The sequence below is a fragment of the Pezoporus occidentalis genome, unplaced genomic scaffold (assembly GCF_034315485.1).
Source record: "Pezoporus occidentalis ecotype Australia unplaced genomic scaffold, CSIRO_AGI_Poc_V1 ctg108, whole genome shotgun sequence".
Taxonomy (NCBI): Eukaryota; Metazoa; Chordata; class Aves; order Psittaciformes; family Psittacidae; genus Pezoporus; species Pezoporus occidentalis.
In genome coordinates this window covers 2,705,328-2,719,724 of record NW_026912865.1, presented here as the reverse complement: position 1 = coordinate 2,719,724, position 14,397 = coordinate 2,705,328, and the positions used below count along the sequence as shown (strand labels likewise).

Here is a 14,397-nt window from a genome sequence, read left to right as displayed (position 1 = left end):
GCAGCCTGTACTCCTGTATAAAGCTAAGCAATGCTTCTGGGTGTAGTAGAACTGAACTGTTGCTTTATACTGCATAGATTTCTGCTTATGCGTCTCTTACTGATGAGGAAATCTGGGCCAAGTTTGGGTCTCACTTTTTTGCAGTCAGAGCTAAACTTAGGAGTAGAGCATTGGAGCGCTTATTTTCCAATTACGGTCATGTCAGAGTACTAGAAATTCCAAAGGGGATGGCTGTTGTAGATATGCTTGCAGTGGTTTAGATAGAGCTGAAAAGAAGAAAGTGTTTATAGGAATTTGTGTTCTTGTAGCTGACCCTACTTGGACATCAGTTTCAGTTTGAACTTGTGTGAAACTCTATGAATCACATGCTTAAAGTTATTCAGCATTTCAGTAGCTTGCTGAATCAGCAGGAATATACTTTGAACATGTATGAACCATTAACGACTAAGACTGGATCCAGTATATCTATATTGCTATATCCATATCTATAGATATTTATAGTTATATCCATATCTATAAGGATACAGATATATGTACATATGTATGTATATATATTTATGTTTGGAAAGTGAGACTTCAAGGAAATTCAAACAACCGACAACTCAACTGAATTCCTGAAATCTCCTGCCCGAGGACTTTCAGCATTTTGTCATGAAAACATCATTGTATAAAGTGCTCAAAGTTTCCTTTTATCGTGGACTGGAATTCAAAATGTGCTTGCTTCAAAGGAAGGATAAGTGATATTCCCACTCTGGAGCATTTTACAAAGTCTAATTTATTTTGTATATATTGAAGCAGCTTAAGAACATAACTCCAGAGAAGTGTTAGAAGAAGGGTGGAAAAAATGGTATAGCATTTGTGTTATTTTACATTACCCTGGGGAATGTGAATTAAATTGGGGGTTTTTTTTTGACATGCACAAGATAACTGTAGGAGAATCTGTTGATGTGATGACTCTTCCACATCCTGCAAAAGTATTCCAAGTAATAGGCTGTTTTAGAAAGGTGAATCACCACATTTCAACATCACCATTTTCAGCATTTTAAGAAGAGATAAATCCTATGCTTTAAGAAGCTATTTCTTCTGTAGACAGAATTGTCTTACAGTCCTGAAAGAAGTGTATAAACTCTGAAGATGGATAAAATGTAAGATATACCCTTGTTGGCTGGCAAGGCAGCTTTTTCCTGATTGCATTAGATGCCTCTCCCCATGCACTGTCTAGGTTAATGCGGAGACCTAACAGGCAAGAACTATGTCTACTTTCACCTTATCCTGGGATTTTGAGAACTACCTGTCATTTAAAGCATTACCAAGACCCAGCTTTATGCATCTTCATTGCCCTTGTAAGCAGAGTTCAGGCTGCCTGCAAATGCCATGTATGTTGCTGCGCTTGTAGCAGATTATAGATAGATAGATAGATAGATAGATAGATAGATAGATAGATAGATAGATAGATAGATAGATAGATAGATAGATAGATATAGATAGATACATAGGTAGATACATAGGTAGATACATAGATAGATATAAAACTTAGATGATGCAACACAAAGCATATATTTGGCTTCAGGCTAGCTAAAAGTCAGCAGCTATTGTAAACTCCTTCATTGTTTATAGAGTTAGGTAAAAAAAGTGTCAAAGACCTGAATGAGTACAGTGGCAAGATACTGCCTAATATTTTTGCCAAGATGAAATACATGCATTCTATTATGTCTTTGTTCATAGATAACTTGTGTTAAAAGTATGCAGAAAAAAAAAAACTTCATCTATTTTGAGGCATATTTAAACTTTAAAAGATGTCTTAATCTAGTGTCTAAAAATAAGCATGTAGGTTTTTTGTGTGTAACTTGCTGAAGTTGCAGTGTTTGCCAAGTCTGTATTGTGTGACTTCAGATTTTAATATTATCACTGCTACATCAAGGAAATTTAAAAAATGAAGTAGTACGTTCTCTTAGCTGTCAAAACTGTTCCTCTTCCTTTAAATACGATTTCTTGTCTATTCAGAAAAAAAAAAAAAAAAGATTGAATTTTTACTTGTTCGTTGCTGGTTCTTTGATATCTCACAGCAGGTAATAGAATTGGTAGCACATTACTTATTTAGCAAATAAACAAAAAGAATTGTTATTTGTCGGTATGCTTGGAAATGCAGAAAGCTCACTTGTTTTACTCAAAAGTGTAAATAGAATTGGTAGTATGGTAATGATATGTTGTTTATCCATGCAAAAGTAATTTATTTTTTCTTCACTAGATTGCTTGGCTTCTACAAAGGAATATTTCCTCCCATCTTGGCTGAGACACCCAAAAGGGCAGTGAAGGTAAAAAACTCCATACTTCCATCTTAAAAATACGAGTAGGGATAGTGTCAGCTGTAAAACATTTTATTCCTCCCCCGCTGATTGACATTAGAATCTTGAACTTATTTGGCATATTAATCCTCTGATTTTTACTGGTGGGAAACTTTCCTGTTGATAACACAATAATAACTGTATTTGATTATGAAGTGTAGAATAATGCTCTTAAATGCTAAGCTGATTTTGACCTCTACATATAATGTTACTGAAAAAAATAATACAATTAATTTATGCAATCAAAATTAATAAAATACCTACAATGATATTTTAGCCTCATAATTAACTCTGACTTAGACATTTTGTTTTACTGAAAATGCCTAGCCACTTGCAAAACAACTAAGAATAGCTTAATAAATTAACACAAGAAGCCATTAATGAAGCCACTCCTAATAAGTACTTACTCAGTAACTTGAAGTAGTATATCTATAGATTTGAAGTGCTGCCCAGAGTTTTCTTGTATTCCAAAAGGCACTCTGCTTCATACTTTCACTGTTTTACAGATTGAACAAAGTAACTCTTCATCATGCAAAGAACATTTACTCCGGTTCTCTTACAGCTGAAATAGATGGTAGCCTATCAAAGTGTATTTACTGTTGAATATTGATCTTATTTTCTTTTATTGTCCTCTGTGTTGACATGTGTAGGATTATTTTAGTAACATTCCTAAGCAAAATATTCAATACATCTATCTCTTCAGTTAAGTAATGCAATCTTTTTAATGAAAAGGTAGCAATTAAGCAGCTCATCTTAAAGTTCTAAATGTATCGTTGTGTTACAAGAAAATGGTTCTTTGTGTCTTACTTCAGAACTTTGAAGTTTCCTATAGTTGCACCAATGTATCTAAAAGCAGTTTTTATACAGAATGTCTTGATTTTCCTTTCTCTTTTTTTTTTTTTTTTTTTTTGGGGGGGGGGTGGTGGTGGAGTGGTTTTTTGTGGTTTTTTTTTGTTTCTTTCTAAAAAGGCTGCATATGATTCTGGTCCTTAGTCTGCAATTAATCATTCACATTCCAGTTCCTTTGCAGAAGAATAATATTTGTATAAAGTGACAGGATGTGACCTTGTAACAGAATCCTAAAGGAGTTCTGGTAATGTCATCTTCTTGTTTGCATTGGCATTTTAGATGCAAATGACATATGTCACCCTCTCGAAATTTTTTAATACAACTAAAAAAACTCAAATTCTATTTCATAACAAACTGGCAATGAAGGATAGATGATATTTAGAAGATTCATAATAACTCACATTCTTTGTACTGTGATATTTTCTCTGTCTCTCCATTTCATTTCATTTGAAAGAGGTCAAAATCAGATTATGCTTTTTAGGTAGCAGCATATATGTAATTAAAATACAAAGCCAGGTTAGATTTCTCTCCCACCAACCTGATTCATGAAAAAGTCTTGAGTAACTTTCTCTTATTCAAATGGATTAAATTGGTTTAAACCACATGTTATTCAACATAATACTAGAATCACAGGAAGATTTAAACTGGGAGGGATCTCTGGAGGTCCTCTGATGAGCCTCCTATTCAAACAGGGATGACTTCATGGTTAGATCAAGTTGTTTGGATGTGTTGTTGAGCCTGAAAATCTTCTAGGATGCAGACTGCAGCCTCTCTGTGCTCCTGCTCCAGTATTTAATTATTTTCACTGTGAAGAATTTTGCCTCAAATTCAATCCAAATTCCCTGTTGCAACTTTTGCCTATTGCCTCTTATGCTTCTGTTGTGGACCTCTGAGAAAGTCAATCTTCGTCTTCTGGATGGTGGAAGACAGGAATTACATCCCCTCTGACTTCTTGTCTCCAGGCTAAATAGACTTGGTTCTTTCAGCTTCTTGCACATCATAAGCTCACAGGTCCTTAAATGTCTTACTGGTGCTCCCTTCATGGGATTTCTATGAGGGCTCAGTAGTGTTTCTGCTTCCGTGGAAATCAAGTTTAAATGCTAAATGTATTTTTTAATTAAGTCATTGAATTCTTTAATTGTTTACACTACTTTTTTGAATTTCATGCTGTTCCTAGGAAATCAGGAGGAAAAAAGCTCTAAGTTTCCTTAAGACATCAACCATGTTCTACATTAGAAAAACTCTGATAGAATAGGGCAGCACAGTAATGTCCTTATAAGAACCTTGATACTGAAGCAATTCAATGTGAGATGCAATATGACAGCACAATTTCTAGCCTTCAAAGTGGAGTTTGTATGCATGCTTTGACCTGAAGAGAATCCAGCTTGTCTCAAATTTCTGCGTACCTTATTTGTATGTGACTCCAATGGAAAAGTCACTGCTTCTTTTGGTTCCACCTTCTATTCTTCTAATAGTTTTCCTGATTTTAACAGGTCCTAAGGTATCCCTTGTGCACTGCCAAAGCCACAAACTGACTTGTGAGATCCAGAGGGCACTTATGTCCATGCTTGTGGTTTTGAGACTTGAGAAACACAAAAGGCAGAGAGGCAATTTCTAGGTTTCAGCAGCCTTGGGTTGTGTTTGTAAGGAGCTTTTTGAAAAACTTCAACTTATAGTGTCTTTTATATCTCATAAAACTGTATATGCTATGGACAAGGGAGATTTTGTACCAGGAAGAAAAGTGCTTGTACTACTGGAATATTTTACTTATCTGGTGTGGATATTTGCAAATAAAAATAAAGCTACTGAAATAAAGTTATTTAGCCCCAGTTATTTAGCTAAGTGCTGAAGATATTCACTTGTAGACAACTTTGTTCTCATGTCTGTCTTGCTATTTCTTTTTTTTCTTTCTCTTTATTTCCCTTCTAAAAAGAAACCTGATATTTCTGGAAGATGAAAAGTCAAGGTTTATAACTTTATGTTAGATTGAACTTGGAGGAAGGAAGTGATGATGCCAATACAATGGTTAACAGATGAACTTTTGGGGCAAATTCATATTGTTCATGTGTTCCCAGACATCTTGTTTCAAGCATATATTTTTACCTTAGAATTATTGAGACATCTGGTAAGTACTTTGGCTATTTTCTATGTAACTTGAATTAAAGTGTATCTTTGCCAGATGGACAATATTGTTTATTATATACACAAAAGCATGTTTTAAATACATTTATTCTGAGATTTTTTTTTTTTGTGCAAATCTATTAATACAACTGTAAAGACAAAGACAAGGTATACTGTGGTTTTAAAAACATTTTATTTAAACATGATATAAATGCATATAATATAGCTAGATACTTTTTGGCAAAACTGTATGTATACTAACCACGCTAGTATACTCAGCAACATTTACACTGAGTTTTATTGCTATTATTTCTTTTCTTTTTAAAATGATGTAAATCATAGTTACTATTAAGTAGCTATTTTATTTATGACTCTAGGAAGCTGTTGATTTTTAAGGTAACATTTTTAAGACCAAAAAATTGCTAGGTAATATATTTCTGCCTTTATTACAACCATTTTACAGATCTGTATCATTATGGAAAACATTAAGGAATACCAGAAATTCCATTAAAGGTTAGAAGGGTAACAATGGGTAGAAGGATGCTGGAGAGAGAATAAAGCAAACTTTATCACAATAAGAAATTAACTTAGTTCAGTGAAGTAACTCACACACTTACAATTGACACTTTCCCAGAGACTTCCTTTTACCTATAAAATATCTTCAGTTTTCCAAAAAGATAAACCTACAGTCTAAGTAACACTTCTCTCTTTTCTGATTATTAGCAAGGCCAGTACCATACTTTTAAATGTGTTTGCAGGGTGTTTGCAAGACTAGTGTTCAACCTGTACACTGTTTGGAGGGCCCCGATTTTAGGACCTTTTCTGCAAAATGAGATAAGAATCCCTACTGAGGATAAAAATGTATCATCTGTCCCCTGGCCAGAGTATCAGTCCTTCAGTTTTACAATTTAATTTGCATTCATATTCCTTCCTGCTTTAAATATAGTGGCATTTTTAACATGTTAACACTTGTTTCTCTGATGGTTTTGGTGTCATTCTACTGACTTTTCATTTGAAGCCACGCTTGATTGAAAAATGTTATTGGCTTTGCGATAGGATAGGATTCTAAACAAGTTAAAATGACAATGTGGTGCTTATTACTCATGTTCCTCTGCACGTGTTTTATGGACAAGCTGTTTTGTTCTGATAGGTCTGTGGTAACTAAGCCCTGAGGGACAGAGCTTGTCTTCTTTGGCTGAGACCCAGCACAGGTCACCCAGTCTTTCTGTTTTTCCTGAAAAACTCTATTCCCTTATGTTTTTTACAGTTCCCACATCTCCATTGACCTCATTTCCCATTGCCTTCCTGTCATGGTGAAACTGTTTGATTGTCACATCCATGGGCAGGTGCTGTGTGGAGGGATCAGAGCCTTGTGTGGGAGTGGAATTCAGAGGATCCTGCCTTCATTTGAATCAACTTGCTCTAAACTAGTCAGGTGTTACAGGTCAACTTTGGAAAGTAGCCAAGAAAATCAGAGGTTCCAGTGATTTCTTTTTGCTATACGGGCATGTGACAGTGCTTGCTCTAGTCGATAACCAACTGCACAATGCAGTCTTGGTGAAACTGTGACAAGGTTTTGTTGTTCAGTCCTGTAATACTGGACATCCTGTGAAAACAAAACTTCCCTTTTGCATGTAAAATTGTGAATACTTCTTGGACAGATTATAGAACTCACAGTGAGCTGTAGTTACGGGCCTTGTGTTGTTCCATGTGTGAAAATTATGTGGAACAAACAGCATCTCCAGTATCTTTGGTTTTCTCTGTAATTCAAATATCAGTTCTTTATAATCCTCAAGATTTTCTGCTGTCCTCATTCATCATGCTAGATAACCATTTTCACTCCCTTCAGAACTGTCTTATGTGCATCAACCTGAAGTGCTCTTTCAGTGGCTTCAGCAACGTATTTTCAGAATACTAATTTGAAACAATATGAGGTATGGGGAGATTTGCTGTTCACAGAAGCGCTGAGACTATAAAGGATCTCTTAGGCCAGCAAACCTAGTCATCTGCTATTCTGTAATCTCCTTCATAAATTTATCAAAATCTCCCTTACAAGTGGTTAATTTCTTTCCTTCATTATTCTTATTGGAAGACTGTTTCAAGACCCCACACCTTTGGTTGTAAGAAAGCATCAGATCTCAAGACACATTCTATTTATTAGTAGCTCTTACTTTTATGCCCAATTACTTTATGTTACATATCTTACTTTTTTTTCATTCTCTTGCAGCCTCTGTTTTGCTAGACTAAACAAGGCAAGCATTTATTTTCCTTCAGTCTTCATTCTTAAAAAAAAATCTTTAAGTTCCCCTTATTGTCCTGAAAACCCTGGTTTGAATACGCTGTAGTCTAAGGTCATCCTTTTAGAACAAAGGTGGCCAGGTTTGTGTGCTGTATTTCAGAGGGAATCTTACCAATAATTTGTACATTGTCACAAATACTCTTTCTTGACTGATGCATCTTAGACCTTAACTGATGCATGCTAGACCTTGTCTGTCCAGAGACAAAGAAATACACAGTGAAGGTCTGTCTGCCTGCACCATTAGGAAGCTTCTTACTGACTTCACTGCAGTCAGGGTTATTCTCAATACTCTTCTTGGATGAACAAATCCATCAATTTAAAAAGCTTTGATTTTTAGATTTCACAAAAGGTATTCTGAAAATTAATGGGTTTGGGTGGCAAGAAATGTTAGGTTGCAAACGAAGACATTTACAAATGGTTGCCTTTCTCTGTGTCAGTGCAGATGAAACTGAGCTTCTCATTTCTTTCTTGGAATTCAAACACGCAAGAGTACAGCTTTCAAAACTCATCCTCTAAGGAACTGCAGATGCTCAGAACTTCTGTGCACCACTGACTGAAAGCAGACAATTGGGTGAAAGATTTATTTGTAAAGAGCAAAAGCTAAAAGAAATGTGCTTGTGAACAGTAAAATATTACAAAAATCTATAGACTTTCTAATGTCAAAATCTTCAATTACGTCTCTCAGGTGAGAAGTAGACTAGTATCTGAGAAACTTGAAAGTGATCGTAGTATATTATATTAAATATGTGAGGATGATTTCTTGAGAGAAATTATATTTGCCACTACCTTTATACCACTATATGAAAGTTTAATGCTAAAGGAAAGTTTATAATTTAAAAATGGGAACTATGTTTTGCAAGAGAACTCTTACAGAGAAAAAATACTTTAATTGGACTTATGCTATCATGCATGATACACTAATAAAATCAGTTCTGAAGCCTAATTGTCTGATGAAGCACATCTAACACTGCTACAGAGAGTGTGAAACAAAAGTGGCTTATGTTTATTTTGCAGAACTGCACATGGCTATTCAGGATATAAGGTATCCTGAAGCTCCATTGTAGTTTGGTTTTGCTAATTTGCATAAGTAACATAATTTTTTTCAATGCAATTTCAGTCTAACTTTTATTTACAGTTTTTCACCTTTGAACAATACAAGAAGGTACTAGGATATTCATCATTACCGCCAGGACTGGTATGTATGGATACAGAACTTCATGTTCTAATTTAATATGGGTATACTGAATGGTGCCATCCATTTCCTCTCATGGAGCCTGAAATTAAAAGGGCCAGTTCAATCAACAGTCTTCCAGAACAGACTTTCCCTTTGAAAACACTGATAACAGAATTTATCTAAATGATAGTTACATTAATTTTTATATCATACGTCTCCAAAGTAATACCCTACAATGTCATAACATTTGTCAATATGGATAGAGACAGTCACCATGGAAGAGTCTCTATGCAGCTTGCCATTCTTCATTCTTGCAAATTAGATAATAAAGTTGAATGTTATCAGTATTTATTTACTCATATGATAATGACTAGTTTGATACCTCAGCCTCAGTGTGCTACTCTGCAAGGCGCAGTGCAACTATAACAAAACTACAGACCTCGGTCTTATTCTAAGAAATAATGAAAACATAAACTATGTATAAGAAACTGCTACCTCCTTTGAAGTGAATGACAGAGTACTCTTATACATCAGTGGAGTTTGGATTCCATCTCAAGAGTATTTAGAAAAAAAAAAAGACTTAAATATGCATAGAAATGTTTTAATGCTAAGATGCAGTTTGCATATGTTGTATGCATTCTGATATAGAGAGCTTAATTCTGCTATTTTACCCTTTTGAATAAAATATTTTTATAAGAATTACTGCTTTCTGTAATGTAAGAATCTAAGTAATAGCAAATATCTATTTTTCATGAAAATGGAATCATAACTGTAGGAAATGATATTTTTATGGTTATGCTCTAAAGGTTTTGCTTACTTCAGATATCTTTCGCACAGTATTGTTTCCATTTACATCTGCTTTCCATTGCAGTGAGTGAATGGTCATGGAATCATATTAACTAGTTTAAAGCAAGTTTCCTCTTCCTCTTGGCTATTCCACTTGCCCTATAGTTGTTTACAGTATCTCCTATTTTATCTTGCATTTTTCAGCAGGCTCTTCTCATCCTTAGATTTAAATAGAAAGGCTGACATTTGTTCTCCAGCAAGTGGAAATAACAGAGTTTAAGATTCCATGGTTCACCAGCACTTTTTTGGAGGAGAATATGGTGGAAACATGACCAAAAGCTGCTGTGATTCATATAGCAGATACAGAAACCCTCAGACACCCCTGACATTTTAGGTTCAGAACTGTTACCACAGAGGCATTTTTGCCCCTAAAATAGGTGTGTTAGAGAGGGAAGAAGAAGATTGAGAGGTATTCTAATCTAAGCTAGACAGAATGCTTCTAGGTACCTCAACACACCTCATATCAAGACCACATTTATTGTTAAAAGAGTGATGGATATGTTCGCACCATCTTCCTGCTGGTTTCAGTCTCATGGTTGGTGATGAAAGAGATAGATTATGTTCCCACCTCATATTGGAAAAACAGATTTGTTGGTAATACCATCTTCTCCAAAGGCAGTAAGGCTGGAGCTTGCTCTTACCTTCTAACTCACCATTCTTCTCTTTCTTGAGCTCTCAAGAGTCCCTGCTCAAATCCCTCTGTATTGAATAAGGTTTTTCTCACTGTTGTTGTTTCCTTACGTTTGGTTTCCTTGAATCTCAGGAGATGTACTCAGTATATTGTATTTTGGTCCTGGGACTCTTTTCAGCCCCTGGAAAGTTAGGAGATATTAAAGGGAGTCAATAAATGTGTGAAGTGATCACCAGAATTAACCCCTCTGAATATTTGACCCAAATATTTCCATATTATTTTTCTGTTACAAACAAACAAAGTTATTTTTAAATTCTGTGTGTTGATGGAAAGCAAAGCAGTGAATAACTCCATATCTAGGACTGTAATGTACCATCAGCTTCTAAATGGAGTTAATTCATCCTTGTAGTGAATGCTGAGATTTCCATGTGTGCCACTCATCCCCATATAAACCTTCCCAGGACTGATATCTACTTTGGAGAACTCTTCCTCTGTGTGTGCAATTTGCTTATGTACTGTGTTATTTTGTTTTCTTACATTTATTTTCTTTTTTAAGTTACTATGTTAGTGTTATACGCTCAATTCTCAATGCAGAGTTTTATTTTTTCCCAGTGCTGCATAACTGCATTCATATTTGAGTTTTTATTCAGACTCCACCCAACGATAACATGAGTGCATTGTTTTGCCGTGTTTTCATAATAAATTGGTACCATAGTTTTTCTTCAAGCGGAAAAGAGGGTTCAGTGACAGTGCTATGACATTTTATTTTGTATTTTTTGGAATGTGGTTTATGGCTATTGTCATATTGTCTTCATGAACTGTCAGCATCTAATCAAGGGCTAAAGTTGTTTAGTAATAGAATACTGCTGTATTCATGCAGTGTCACAGTTTGCATTGTATCATTCAGTTTCATAAGCTGATGTAGGGGAAATTTTACTCCATAATTTTTAACTTTAATTTTAACTTTCTTAGGCATTTGCAGTTGCTGGCTTGGGATCTGGGTTGACAGAGGCAGTTGTGGTTAACCCTTTTGAAGTAGTAAAGGTTACCTTACAGACAAATCGGAATGCCTTCATAGAGGTATGAGAATTGCTCCATTCTTCTTTTTCTGCTTTATTAGGCATAGTGCACTACAAAATTCATATTTAGAGCATAATGTCTATAATATATTGGGTTAATGCAAATGATTTTCCCACATGCTTAACAGAAATGGAAAAAGAGTGAAGAGACTCAATAGACGATGCCTTCAGATATGCATGAGATCTCAGGTATGCAGAGATGCATGGCGTATTGTCAGCAGTGTCAGCATCTCCATTGTAAATATACTGTGTGTGAAGTGCACCTTCAGCCTCCAGAGTACCCAGCAGCCCAGCACTGTGAGAAATTCTAATCCAGAAGTATAAACCAGAGCCCCTTGTACACAGTGCATTTACCCCAGGAGGCTCCAGACTTCAAGTGAGCACCAAAGTTTAGCGTAAAACACCACAGCCCCATGCTCTAGCCAGGCATTTTAACATTTGTGTTAAAAATGTAGCTGATAGATTTCAGTCTTGGATAAAATTATTTATATTATAAGTCTTCATATTTATAAGCTCAAACCAGGAAATTGTTATCTAATAAAGCACACCAATAATTTAGATTCCTGATTCACTTCAGAGTTCTGTTGTTCAAATATTGTTTCGTTCAGAGAAGTCAATATGCAAAATTTACTTCGTCCACAATTCTGGGTAGTGCTGAAAGGGAAAAAAATATTAAACTGGAAAACAGCGATTGAACAAAATCAAGTGTTCCCAGGAATACACCAGCTTCAATTAATTTTATTGTAGAAAATGTTCCAGGCTATTGGGAAGGAGGTCAGTCACAGATCCTTTTTCGTTTTCTCAGTGAATAAGACTAAGAATTGTCCAATCAGCTCTTTCAAAATCTTTTGAGAAATCATCTCTACCATAGTGGAAGTGCCAAATCACATAAGCATGGCATGAAAAGCTTGGCTGAATCCCTGGTGAGGCATGATTTTGCTTATTCTCCTATTAAGTTTTGACTGAGTTAATACTTGCATGCCTTGTAGCACTCGTCTGCACAAATTGAATGGGGAGATGCACAGTAAAGAGATTTATCACCTGGCTATTTACATAAGCTTTTCAGATATGCTCTGGCAAAACATTGCCACTGATTTCCAAATGTCATAGACTAGCTGGTACCTACTCTGTAACTCATCAGAGAAGCACTCTCTTCAAGAATAAACCTTAAAACATTTGGTAAATTCCTGTTTGATTCTCAGTGCAGCAAAATTGATCTTTGGATGCTCAAAGTCTCCAATCTAAACATTTTTTAACCATGGGCTGCAAATTCACTGAAACAGAGAGCTAACATAATACTGCAGTAAAAAGTTTGGGATCCTGGAAGAAGACTGAAAGTGGGAGAGAGCAACGTGTGAGGGGATCTTTCTGTGGGGAAGGTGATATGAAAAAATTATGGACTACTACTACTCCAGCAGTAGTAAACTAAGCAGATATTAGGGATTTTTCTTAAAACCTTCTGTTTTGCGTGAAATACTCTAGTATTGTATTTTGGGCAACCCAACTTCTCTAAAGTTGAAAGAGACCAATATGTCCTTTCACTTTACGTATTTTTTTTATCGCTCTTGCAAATTTTAGAACAATGTCTGGGGTGTTTTAGTTAGTAAATTTTATGCAACTACTTACTTTAGTTACAGCTTCTCTTCCTTGGTGACCTTCAGAATATTCCAATAATCACAGTGTAGCTGTTCAGAAGCATTCAGGTTTGTTTTAGTTTATGTGACTATTCTTTAAATTTCATTTTAATGCAAATTTTTACAAAATGCAAATAATAGTATATTATCATACAAATAAAATTGTAAAGTAATGCTATTGGGACTCCGCTAGAACCTAGTTTACACCTAAAGTATAAATTAAAGTGTTTATTTGCCCTAATGAAAAAATCCAAGGGGCTACAGTTCTTAAATCACAAAGACAGTTAATCACAGACATACCAATTTTTCATATATCTGTAAAAAAGTGTTAGGATTCCACATTTTGCTGATAATCAGGAAAATTACAGTGACTTCATTGCCATGATTTCAAGTACTCATTAAGAATATGTTAAAGAACATTTCACACTAAAGCATATAAAACTCATATTAAAAGCATATAAAACTCATATAAAAGCATATAAAACTTCCTATTGGAAGAAGCATGTGCATGTTGTATTATGCAGCATAAGGCAATGGTGCACTCATTCAATTACCATGTACTGTTTTTCTAAAAGGTTTAAGTAAAGTATGTACATATCCCATTGTGTAGCTTTCGTACTGTATGATGAAACCTAATGCAGTTTACATATTTCTTTGACTATTGTGTTGAAATAATAAATATATCTTGTTTAAAAGGAACAAGGAAGAGCATGAACACATACTCCCACACCCAGACTCCTGCACACCCCCAAAGCAAATACTCACACACTACAGTGACAGCTGAATTATTCTGTGGTACCAGATCATCTTTCGAGGGTTGATAGATTTAAAGAGGAAGGCCACTATAAAACATGTATTGTCACTTTTGTAATGTGGATTGCTACAGGTAAAAAGTAATGGTGACTTCTTGTTAAGGTAAACTGCTAGAAGGCCCAACGCCTTGTTTGGTTTTGGGAGTTTTGGGGTTTTTCCCTGTAGCCATGGATAATTCACTGGCTACAGAAGAGGGTGTGGTAATGGAAATCTTCTCACCTGACTTAAGAGTTGTGTTTAATTGAACAAATACAAGTTTCTGCTTTACTATGAGAAGATTCTGATTCCAGATTCCACTGACTAGGTCTCTATTAAGTGAACAGTTGTATGAAGTGAAATAACTCCAGATGTTTGTGCAAGAAATTTCTCCACCTGAATTAGTCAGACTGAGGTCCTTCCATCATCAGTGATGAAACACAGACCTTCTGTGGCTTGATCAGCTGACATTTTAGATGCCTGTTTTGGCTGAAGTTAAGTGCTATCTGCTAGAGCCCTCTTTATCATTGAAAGACTGAAAAATTGAATCTTTTGAGTCAGATGTAGAGGTAGACATTGCAGGAATCTACATTTGGACTGGTGAAACCCATCTCAGGTGTTCAGCAAATG

General features: G+C 35.4%; 1 protein-coding gene across 3 annotated transcripts in view; it reads left to right on the top strand.

Annotated features, from left to right (window-relative positions):
- SLC25A21 (solute carrier family 25 member 21) overlaps positions 1-14,397 on the top strand; it is a 257,949-nt gene that overhangs the window by 228,491 nt on the left and 15,061 nt on the right. For 2 of the 3 annotated variants that reach the window (XM_062623581.1, XM_062623590.1), the window contains exons 4-6: positions 2,249-2,315; positions 8,750-8,809; positions 11,238-11,345. In XM_062623581.1, coding sequence (XP_062479565.1) covers positions 2,249-2,315; positions 8,750-8,809; positions 11,238-11,345 — 235 coding nt within the window. Of the gene's footprint in view, positions 1-2,248; positions 2,316-5,127; positions 5,320-8,749; positions 8,810-11,237; positions 11,346-14,397 lie in introns of all 3 variants that reach the window. The other variant, XM_062623599.1, reaches the window with a different exon arrangement.